Source organism: Camelina sativa, chromosome 11 (genome assembly GCF_030686135.1).
Source record: "Camelina sativa cultivar CO46 ecotype springtype chromosome 11, ASM3068613v1".
NCBI classification, from domain to species: Eukaryota; Viridiplantae; Streptophyta; class Magnoliopsida; order Brassicales; family Brassicaceae; genus Camelina; species Camelina sativa.
In genome coordinates this window covers 44,906,685-44,918,751 of record NC_141890.1, presented here as the reverse complement: position 1 = coordinate 44,918,751, position 12,067 = coordinate 44,906,685, and the positions used below count along the sequence as shown (strand labels likewise).

The 12,067-nt window shown below is 44.1% G+C and overlaps 1 protein-coding gene across 1 annotated transcript; it reads right to left on the bottom strand.

The window, feature by feature from the left end:
* Positions 1–3,977: 3,977 nt before the first annotated feature.
* LOC109127572 (uncharacterized) lies at positions 3,978–5,266 on the bottom strand. The gene is made up of 3 exons (XM_087471323.1): positions 5,220–5,266; positions 4,419–5,125; positions 3,978–4,329 (listed from the first exon to the last, which is right to left on the bottom strand). Exons 1-3 carry the CDS (start codon positions 5,253–5,255, stop codon positions 3,978–3,980), a joined length of 1,095 nt encoding a protein of 364 aa, XP_087327449.1. The 5' UTR covers positions 5,256–5,266.
* Between the last annotated feature and the right edge of the window lie 6,801 nt (positions 5,267–12,067).

Sequence of the window (12,067 nt, the reverse complement as noted above, 5' to 3'; positions counted from 1 at the left end):
CCAATCTCGCTACTTCTCGCTCTCGTACTCATCCACACAAGTCTGCTCAGCGTAACCATCAACAATGGAACAATAGGTCATCCAATACATATTCCTCGTCGCGTCAGGACAATCGGTCTACTGGTGGTTATCAAGGAAAGTGTCAGCTGTGTGGTATCTTCGGTCATAGTGCCAAACGCTGCCCTCAGCTTCATCAAGTCGCGTCGTCCACTGGTCTTCTTCCCACGCCCTCTCGTCCCTGGCAGCCTCGTGCTAATCTCGCTCTCACTGCTCCATCCTCGACCACTCCGTGGCTCTTGGACAGTGGTGCGTCTCATCACATGACTAGTGATCTCCATCACCTTGCGACTCACCAGCCATATCACGGTGATGACTCTGTTCTTATTGGTGATGGTTCCGGTCTCCAGATCTCTCACACTGGTTCACTATCTCTACCCTCTCTATCTCCCTCTCAAAAGCTCCTGTTAAATCGAGTTCTTTGTGTTCCTCATATCCACAAAAATTTAATCTCTGTTTACCGGCTATGCAATGATAATAAAGTGTCTGTGGCATTCTTTCCTGCTTCCTTTCAGGTGTAGGATCTGAGCTCGGGGGCCCTGTTACTCCAAGGCAAAACTAGAGACGATGTTTACGAGTGGCCGGCTTCACCAACCACTCTCTCCGCTTTCTTTGCTTCCACATCCTCAAAACCGTCCTTAGTGGACTGGCACCATCGCTTAGGCCACCCTGCTACACCTATCCTTCAATCTCTAGTCTCTAAATTCTCATTACCTTACTCTGCAACTTCTTCTCAAAATTTGTTTTGTTCTGATTGCTCTATTAATAAAAGCCATAAGCTTCCTTTCTCAAACACTTCTATCACATCCACACGACCCCTTGAGTATATTTTTTCTGATGTCTGGACCTCTCCTATTGTGTCAATAGACAACTACAAATACTATCTGATTCTAATCGATCACTACACTCGTTATACCTGGTTATATCCGCTTAAAACCAAATCCCAAGTTCGTGAAACATTCATCCCCTTCAAAGCCCTCGTGGAAAACAAGTTTGGTACAAAGATTGGCACCTTATATTCAGACAATGGTGGGGAGTTTGTGGCCCTCAAACAGTTTTTGTCAAGCTCGGGTATCTCTCATTTCACCTCCCCACCGCACACACCAGAGCACAATGGACTTTCCGAAAGAAAGCACCGTCACGTGGTTGAAACTGGCCTCTCGCTTCTCACACATGGTGGTCTTCCCAACACTTATTGGCCGTATGCTTTTGCCGCTGCCGTCTATCTCATTAATCGACTTCCAACACCGGTCATCGCCATGGAGTCTCCGTTCCAGCGGTTGTTTGGTTCATCGCCGAACTATTCCAAGCTGAGAGTGTTTGGCTGCCTCTGCTTCCCCTGGTTACGACTGTACACCTCTCACAAGCTTGAGCACCGATCAACTCCGTGTGTGTTCTTGGGTTACTCTCTCACCCAGAGTGCCTACCTGTGTCTTCAGCCTAGCACTGGTCGCGTCTATGTCTCCCGTCACATTAAATTTGAGGAAACCCGGTTCCCGTTCAAATCACCTCGTGACTCCTCTCCTGAATCACCTCTCCCCTCCTCCTGTCCAGCCACAGCTTCTGTTGACGTCATTCCTTTCTACCCGCCGCCACTCATCTCGTCGCTGGAGTCTACGCCTGGACCGTCGAGCTCAGCTCCTCCCCGGAATACGTCGCCGGAAATCAATTCCACAGCCACGGTAAGTTCCTCAAACTCACCTAGTGTCATTGCAGAACCTGATAACATCCGACCCAACCCATCACAAAATCCAAGCCCAGATCATAACCCAAATTCACCCCTTGAGCCCAATAACATCTCCCCTGCTAACTCTCTTCGTAGCCCATCTCCATCGTCCCATTCATCGCCACCTTCTTCTCCATCGACCTCTGAATCTTCGTCCCCTGACCCTAATCCCGTTATCGCCCCTCCACCACCAGTTCAAAATAGCCACCCTATTCAGACCAGACGTAAAAACAACATTGTCAAACCCAAATCCAAACTCAACCTCTCCGCCGCATTATCCTCTCCCTATCCCACCGAACCTCTAACCGTGAACCAGGCGATGAAAGACAAGATCTGGCGGGAAGCTATGTCCGGCGAGATTGACGCCTTTGCCCGCAATCAGACGATGTATCTGGTCCCACGACCACCAAATCATAACGTAGTCGGCTGTAAGTGGGTTTATAAAAACAAGTTTTTACCAAATGGGACACTTGGCAGGTGTAAAGCTCGGCTTGTTGCCAAGGGATACAACCAACAATATGGTCGTGACTACACAGAGACCTTCAGCCCCGTGATAAAAGCAACAACGCTCCGTTTGGTTCTTGATGTTGCTGTGAGCTCTTCATGGCCGATTCTTCAATTGGATGTCAATAACGCGTTTTTACAGGGGACTCTCAACGAGGAAGTCTACATGGAACAACCGCCAGGCTTCGTTGATAGTGATCATCCGTCCTATGTTTGTCGTCTCCGCAAAGCAATCTATGGACTCAAGCAAGCTCCACGTGCCTGGTACACCGAGTTACGGTCGTATCTTCTTAGTGTTGGGTTTCAAAATTCTCTTGCCGACACCTCTCTGTTCGTTCTCCGACACGGCAAAACATGTGTCTATCTCTTAGTATACGTTGACGATATTCTCATCACTGGTAATGACACTTCCTCCATTCAACAAGTTCTTCACTACCTTGCTGATCGATTCTCCGTTAAGGATCCAGAGGAGCTTAACTACTTTCTGGGAATTGAAGCTCATCGTACTGCTAAAGGTTTGCATCTTTTTCAGCGCAAGTATATCATCGACTTACTTCATCGTTACAATATGATATATGCCAAGCCCGTTGCAACTCCAATGGCATCTTCTCCGAAGCTTACTCTCAAATCTGGCTCTCCTCTTCCCGATGGTACAGACTATCGTCGTCTGGTTGGAAGTTTGCAATATCTTTCCTTTACAAGGCTCGATATTAGCTATGTTGTCAACCGCTTGTCTCAATTTATGCACTGCCCAACTCAAGAACACTGGCAAGCTGCAAAACGGGTACTTCGTTATCTAGCGGGAACAACAACTCATGGTCTTTTCTTTGCTGCCAAGAATACCCTCACTCTCCTTGCCTACTCCGATGCTGATTGGACAGGCGACATGGATGACTATGTCTCAACAAACGCATATATTGTCTACATGGGTACTCATCCTGTCTCCTGGTCCGCAAAGAAGCAGAAAACGGTTGCTCGCTCTTCCACTGAAGCCGAATACAGGGCTATTGCCAATACCGCTGCAGAACTTCGTTGGATTTGCAATCTCTTAACCGAGCTGGGTGTACATATCCGAGTTATACCGACAGTTTACTGTGATAACTTCGGTGCCACCTTCCTCTGTGCAAACCCAGTGTTTCACTCCCGCATGAAGCATCTTGCTTTAGATTATCATTTCGTTAGAGGGCAGATTCAGCAAGGGCAGCTTCGTGTCTGTCACGTTAACACCAAAGATCAGCTAGCCGATGCCTTGACAAAGCCTCTTACACGTACACTGTTCATTCACTTACGTCACAAGATTGGAGTGTCTGTCGGCCCTCCATCTTGAGGGGGCATGTTAAGGATACACCTTGATATGCAAGGGATACGCTCTTCATTACTCAATATTCCGTATCATGCTGTATATAGAATGTTCTGTTTATACTCTCTAGTCTAGAATGTTCTCTCTGTTCAACTATATATACCTCTGTAACGATATCGTTTATATATAAGACTCATCTTCAACATGACATACTATGATGCATTAGGGATTTTATAACTCAATCCATTACAAGGAACATAAAAACAGAACACCAGAGAACGTTAATATATAAATTATAAAATCCAAATCTTCAATCACACAAACCCTAACAGGATAAAAGGATCTAGAAAGGAACAACTGAGGTCACAAAACACAAGGCAGTCCTAGATCCTAGTTAGAACTCAGAGAAGAGGTCGAAAAGATCCAGTAAGGGGCACTGACCCGCGAGGGTTTGCCAAATTGATCAAAAGGGAAGGGACGGTTCGTACCAGAAGCTAGATCGTAACAACCATGTCTAGGGCCAATGTAATAGATGGAGTTAGGTTTGAGCCCCGGGTACAAGCTTGCTGAGAGACAGAAGGATTCACTGTTACTAAGGAAGATGCAGAGATCTCCAATATCTTCAGTGTAACAAAAGTCTTTGCTCATCCCATCTTGCCTAAAGACCATGAACCGCTTAGTACTGCTGTGGACAAATTCCAAATCACCATCTTCGTCCTCTTGGTGAATACACTGTGTGTACCTAGACAGAGGAAAACAAGTAGCTCAATATCTTTACTCTGCCTTGATTGATTTAAAAGTAGCTAAAACTACTAATGAAAGAATACATACCACTTGATGAAGAAAAGTTCACCAGAGGGAGATTCCACTAAGTGGTTGGTCATGGAACAATTATACAACATCTCCCAACCTGCCTGTGGAATCTTAGGCATATTTCTTAGGCGTATTTCTTTATGCTTGATCTCTTTGTAGTTGTTGAGATACAGCGAACCCATGTAGAGACCCTTAAAACTAGTAAAGTGGAAGGCTTGGTCTCTCTTGGAGAACATGAGCTTAGAGGCTGGTAAAAGAGAGTAAGCGGTCCCGATGTGAGTCCACTCAGATTCCCAACGAGGCCTGTAGACACTTACGTGATACTCATTGAACTTTGCAGCCACAAAAAAGTCGTCTTGGACAGGATCAGAAGAAGAGAGAGACAGTTCCGTGGCATGGGTTGTGGGTTTATACTCGAGCCTAAGTGGAGGTAGTGATATGACTTTTGAAGATAAAACACACGGCTTGTACAGATCCGTGAGATGCAAGGTAAGGCCCTCCCAAGAAATGCCCCAACCTTGCGATGCTCCCAGAGGAGTTTTACCAACGAGCTCTTTTGGATACTTCTTCTCCTTGCTGTACACTGTCTTTTCTGTAGCCGGGTCGAATAATTTTTGATGCATGATCATCCCCTCCTCTGGAGACTCTCGCAACTTCTTAGTGCCCAGCACCAGACATGGTGACTGAGGCAATGATGAGAAAAAACGAGAATTGTACCTGCGTACCTGTCAATTTCCATGAACCAAAACCGGACTGAGTAACCCAAGAATCAAAGAAAGTATAACACAGGAAGAAGGTTCGAGAGAGTATCTATCTTACAGAGAGCTTCGAGATTCGGCTGAAGAACAGAGCCATTTTTGTCTTTCTCCTCGTTCCTTTGTCCAAAAGAACCCTAATAATTGCTCTTCTCTCTTATAATAAGAAAATTTTCCAAAATTTGTTTTTTTTTTCTTTTCCATTTCCCTCGATGAACTCGAGATGCAAAATCCCAGAAATGGAAATCTTCATATCGATTTTCTTCAGGCCTATTTAAAAGTCTTATGTTTAAGTTGATTTTTCTGTTGTTGGGATATACTACATTGTAACAATTCAACCCCAAGTAATGTTAGTTTAGGCGGAAGTAGAAATGTGAGGGTAACGAGTGTGAATGGAATGAAGAACAAAGTAAAGAACAAAGAGAACAAGTATAGAATGATATTCCATAAGTGTGTAATACAATGTCGGTGTAAGACCTTTTTAAATATCAAGAGAAACTAGGGCTACTCCCTTTACACTCGACAACTTGGTGATAGTGACACAAAGAGAGAGAACAAGCTAATCCTAATGGTGAAAGCGACCCGACTTGGTCTCCCAAGTAGAAACCAACCCGTGACCTTATCCTCTAACGGTTACTAGCCGACTTCTAGATCTTTCTTTTGGGCTTCTTGATGGACTGGCCTCGTCTCTTCTCCCTATATCACTTGAACTCGGCCTTATTGATCACTTGTACGGATGGTCGTACGGACATGGCCTATACCGGATAGAACATGGTCAATACTTCTCCTCAAGCTTAGCCGAATGCAATGGCTAAGTTTGGAACCCATGAAGCATCACCTCATTAAAAAAACCTTAACATAGAAAACCTCTTGGGACAAAACTATGTTGAGGGAAAAAGAGTGTGATGTCCATGTGTTAGGGAAGTTGATCATGGGCGAGTGAGATCTACAAGTCCAAGTTTGCTATGGATGTGTTGGCAAACCTTTGGACATGCAGCTTTGGTGAAGATATCCGCCAATTGGTCTTCACTTCGGGTGTGACACGGAAGAGTAACACCTTCCTCAATCTTTTCTCTAACTTTATGGCAGTCTACTTCGATATGCTTTGTTCTCTCGTGAAATACCGAGTTTGTGGCTATATGAATGGCAGCTTCATTGTCACAATGCATGATGATTGGTTTCTTTGACTCGATGTCGAGATCCTTGAGAAGACCTTTAAGCCATGTTAGCTCATTAGTTAGCTTCCTCATGGCTCTATACTCGGCTTCGGCACTAGAACATGAGACCACCTTTTGTTTCTTGGATTTCCATGTGACATGATTGCCTCCAATGAACGTACAGTAGCCAGTAGTAGACCTTCTATCCAACGTATCTCCAGCATAGTCAGCATCACAATAGCCAACAATCTTCGTGTTGGAGTTCTTCCCCATCCAAATGCCTTGGCCCGGGCTCCCCTTGAGATAGCTTAAGATCCGTTCCACCAAACTCCAATGATATTTTGTTGGTGCTTTCATGAATTGGCTCACCTGATTCACAACATAACACAAGTCAGGTCGTGTAATGGTGACATAAATTAACTTACCTACAAGACGCCGATAGCGAGTCACATCTTCATATGGTGCGTCTAGTGGATCAAGCGGAGCACCCTCGGCTTCATTTTTCTGCCGCCGTTTATGCTCCCCCTTTCGCTGGGCCTGATAATCCTCCGGAAGAGGAGTGGAAACCGGTTTGACACCCAGTTTGCCGGTTTCACTCAAGAGATCAAGAGCATACTTGCGTTGAGACAGAAATAAGCCCTCCGGAGAGCGGTATAGTTCAATACCAAGAAAGTATTTGAGTTCACCCAGATCCTTGATGTCAAAAGCAGAGTGAAGGAAGGCTTTAGTAGTTTGAATACCATCTTTGTCATCGCCGGTAAGAATAATATCATCAACGTAAATGAGGACAACCACAAGACCACCAGCAGTACGATGGGTGAATAACGTGTGATCAGCTTCGGAGCGTTTGAAACCATGGGCTTTAAGCGTCGAACTCAGCTTGTGATACCAGGCCCGAGGAGATTGCTTTAAGCCATAGATGGCCTTACGGAGCCGGAGGACCTTGCCCGGGGCGACAATATCTTCTAAGCCTGATGGTGGATACATATAGACCTCCTCTTCCAGCTCCCCCTGAAGAAATATGTTTTTAACATCCATTTGCCAAAGATCCCATGACAAGTTGGTGGCCAGGGAGAGAACCACTCAAATAGTGTGATGGTGAAGATCCACCGAGAGCTGAGAGCGCGTTTTCCTTGAGGTAAGTCAGCTTCGTCCCATGTATGGTTACGTATCATAGAACCGGTCTCATCTGCCACAACATCGACCCAAACTTGATGATCTTTGGCCTCATCATAGGTCTGGGGAATAAACTGACTGTCGATCTTGCCCAAAAAGGCCACATGATCCGGTGGGAACAGGGCAAGCGAACATACGACTTGAATAGGATGTGCGACCGCTTGATTATTATAGTACACCCGTTTATCTTTCCAAGTGGACGGATGAGACTTGATATGTTCACTTTGCATGGGTTGTGAAGGCTGAACAACAATTGTGGTATCATGTTGATGATCGACCGCACCAGCATCATTGGTGACTGGGGATACCGAGTGACTATCGTTGGGCTGTGCGGATGGTGTAGTGTTAGGAACTGGCTCAGATGGTGTTGTAGCTCCATCACTTCTCTCTGGCGGCGGTTGGACGTCCGGAGCATGGTCTATGGCTACCTCGGGATGTGTTGGTGTAGTAATCCCGAGGTGATCAAGAAGAAATTGCAAGTTAGCGGCTCTGTCTGAGGTAGAGTGAGATAGGTCTTTCAAGCTCTCCCAGTCCTTTTTGTCACACCATCCTTGGCCTTCCATGAACTTCACATCACGAGAGACATACATACGGCCATGAACCGGATCAAAACATTTGTAACCCTTCTGTGTCGTAGAATAGCCAATGAACATGCACTTGGTGCTCTTTACATCGAGTTTACTTCTTTGTTCTCCTGGAATCAAGAGAAAACACACACATCCAAAAACTCGTAAGTGATCGAGAGAGGGTTTAGTCTTATTAAGTATTTCAAATGGAGATGAGTCATGAAGGATCTTAGTTGGTGTTCGGTTGATTAAGTAGCAGGCAGTCATCACCGCATCTCCCCAAAACCTCTTTGATACATTCAAGTGAAACATCATTGATCGCGCAAACTCCATGAGATGGCGATTCTTCCTCTCAGCAACCCCATTTTGTTGAGGAGTATAGGGACAACTAGTTTGTTGAAGAATGCCATGCTTCTCTAAGTGCTCTTTAAGTTTGTGACTTGTATATTCTCCCCCATTGTCTGATCTAAGTACCTTAATTTTAGCATTGAAGTGATTAGTGACATAATTATGAAATTTAACAAATGCATCATAAACTCTATCTTTAGAGGGTAGCAAAGTAAGCCATGTGTACTTAGATTTTTCATCAATAAAAGTCACAAAATACTTGTTATTGTCTCTAGATAAACATGGAGATGTCCACACATCAGAATGCACTAAGTCAAAACAATGCTCATAAATGGTATTAGATTTAGGGAAGATAGACTTGCAATGTTTCCCAAGAATACAAGACTCACAACTAGAGTTATCAAAAGAAACATTAGGCAACATTAATTCAAAGGCACGAGAGTGTGGGTGGCCTAGCCTAGCATGCCACACATCACTCGAAATACTACTAAGACTTGACATAAGGGAAAACGAATTAGAAGAACTTGGTGAAATTTTCTCTAAGACATAGAGGTCTCCTCTAGCATCTCCTTCTCCAAGGACCTTTCCAGTCTCAATATCCTGAAAATGTACACTATTAGGTCCAAAAATAGTATAACAATTTAAATCAGTTGTTGCTCTCTTAACTGATAAGAGATTAGATGTAAAAGTAGGCATAAAGAAGGCTTTTGAGTTCTTATCAAAAAGTTTTAACTCTCCTACTCCTTTAACAGGTATACGGTCACCATTAGCAATAATAACACTACCAGCAGCCGGTTTTATGTTGCTTATAAGACTCGGATTACTTATCATGTGATGAGAAGCCCCCGAGTCTACAACAAGTGATTTACTAGGTTTTGAAGCAAAGAAGGTGGTACCAGAGTCCTTTAATGCGGTAATGGACTTGATGAGAGCCTCCAAGTCAGATTTCCGCACAAGGTCTCCATACGGTGCAGCCATGGCTGTGGTCATTGCATTTCCTTGGTTCGCTGCACTCGCACCTTGCCCGCTTGAGCCTTCTTGAGAGATATTTGCCTTGAACTTCGCTGGCTTGAGGTGGGGTGAAGAATCCAACATTTGTCCTTCACATGTCCCCTCTTCTTGCAATGGTCACAAACCACCACTTTTCTCTCCTCATGCTTGTAGACGCCTTTGTTAGCGGTGACCAAGTCTTCTTTGCCGCTAAAGAGACCTAACGACCCTTGTTCTTTTTGAACTTGAGAACACACATCTTCCAGGGTCGGTAACTTGTCGCCACGAAGAATGTGCTTAATGAGGTCGTTAAACGCCGGATTGAGAGTGAGAAGGAGGCCAAAGACCTTATCCTGCTCTTTTCTCTCATTGAGGATGGCTGGATCGATTGTGCTTGGTCGAAGCATCTCAAGCTCGGCCCATAGAGACCTAAACTTCTCAAAATGCTTCGTGAACTCTAAGTCTTCTTGATGGAGACCGTTAATCGCCTTCTTGACTTCAAACACTCGAGTCAAGTTGGTCACGTTCCCATAAACATTCGCTAGCGTCTCCCATAACTCCTTGGCCGTCTCGCAATATGAATAGGCTTCAAGGATTGGTGCGTCTAACGAGTTTTGAAGAATGGCAAGCACGGTCTGATCTTCTTGGAACCACTTGACTTCCTTCTCTAGATCAGCCTCCTTGTCTTCATCCTTTTCTTCTTTACCGTCTTCCTTAGTAGCTTTCTTGGGAAGTTGGTCCGTTTCAACATGGATCCATAGCCCCCGGCCACTAAGTGCGGTCTTGGTGGTTCTCTTCCACAACAAGTAATTTGCTCCTTTGAGCAATACTGGAGTAACAATTGGTTTGTTGCTATCCATGGTTACAGATTTGAGAATAAAAGAGTAGAATAAGTAGAATAGCGAGTATAGAAAGAGAGTGTAGCGAGAATAGAGAGTAAGTTTGGAGAATAGAGAGTATAAAGAGAAACAAGAGTAGGTTTAGAGAGTCAAAGATCGAAAAACATGCTCTGATACCATGTTAGTTTAGGCGGAAGTAGAAATGTGAGGGTAACGAGTGTGAATGGAGTGAGGAACAAAGTAAAGAACAAAGAGAACAAGTATAGAATGATATTCCATAAGTGTGTGTAATACAATGTCGGCCTAAGACCTTTTTAAATATCAAGAGAAACTAGGGCTACTGCCTTTACACTCGACAACTTGGTGATAGTGACACAAAGAGAGAGAACAAGCTAATCCCAATGGTGAAAGCGATCCGACTTGGTCTCCCAAGTAGAAACCAACCTGTGACCTTATCCTCTAACGGCTACTAGCCGACTTCTAGATCTTTCTCTTGGGCTTCTTGATGGACTGGCCTCGTCTCTTCTCCCTATATCACTTGAACTCGGCCTTATTGATCACTTGTACGGACGGCCGTACGGACATGGCCTATACCGGATAGAACATGGTCAATAAGTAATGACTGTACGAGTACAAAATTTGAAATATATTGCTTTGACTTTGTTATAGATAACTAGACGGATCAGAATATTGTTTCTAGGAGTCATATAATGCGAATTATCTTTAGTTAAATAATATTACTAGACGGATCAGTGATCCGGGATCACACATAATGATAACGTTCAGAACAATACATTTAACAACTAGCCAACTAGGCCAACAACAACAAGAAGCTAGGAAACACAAGCAATATCCATTAAAACTTGTACTGGCAGCCATCGCAACCAAAGCAATAACGGCAGCCACCGCTACATCCTGGGCAACCGCAACGAACGCACCCAGGGCAACCACTGCAGCCACCGTATTCTGGTAGCTCGGTCCCCTGTCCGTCATCACTGTTGGACGTGGTTCTTTTGTCGTAGCTTTTCCCACCGTTTGTTCCGTAGTTGCAGTTCATGTCGGTCCCTTTAGCAGAGGAAGAGGACGGCTTGGTGCCAGTGGATTTGTCAGTCTCCTCCTTCTTCTTGACCAAAAAGCCGCCGCCGCCGATGTAGTCCTCGGGGAAAGGAATCAAATGCATATTCTTGAGCGAGCCTTCATCTTCATCTTCTTCTTTTTTGAGCGAGCCTTCATCTTCAACATCTTCTTCTTCTTCAAGATCCTGGTCCTTTGAAGGAGGAATGGTAGAATACCATTGGCTTGATGCCACGACACGACCGTTGGACCTTGAAACCTTGGGTCTTAGTAATGCCACTCAGAGTCTTTGAAATTCTTTTCATGTTTCTCTATGATTTTTTTGTTTCTTCTGATTTCTCTCTCTCCGTTAAGAGGAAGATACAACCCACTATTGCCTTGTTTATATTCATCTCTGATTTCTGGGTCAGCATCCATTGCCATTGTAGGAAACCTTTAGCTAGCTTTTACTAGACATAAACCAAAACTGGTAATCGATTTATTTATCAGGTGTTCTATAAAGTCTAAAGACCGCGCATTGTATATTAATATTAATATATGTATTCTATTCTCCCGTCTCCCTCTAATATTGTAACAACAATTTTACTCGAATATAGAAATAAGTGAATATATCATACTAATAAGAGTTGTATAGGCAATGATGGTCATTCCCTAAACCAAATCGTATAATACTACTATACATACAGTATGTACCTAGTACCTACATTTGAACAACAGGAATAGTACTCTATGTACATATACACATTACAAACTATCAAGAAA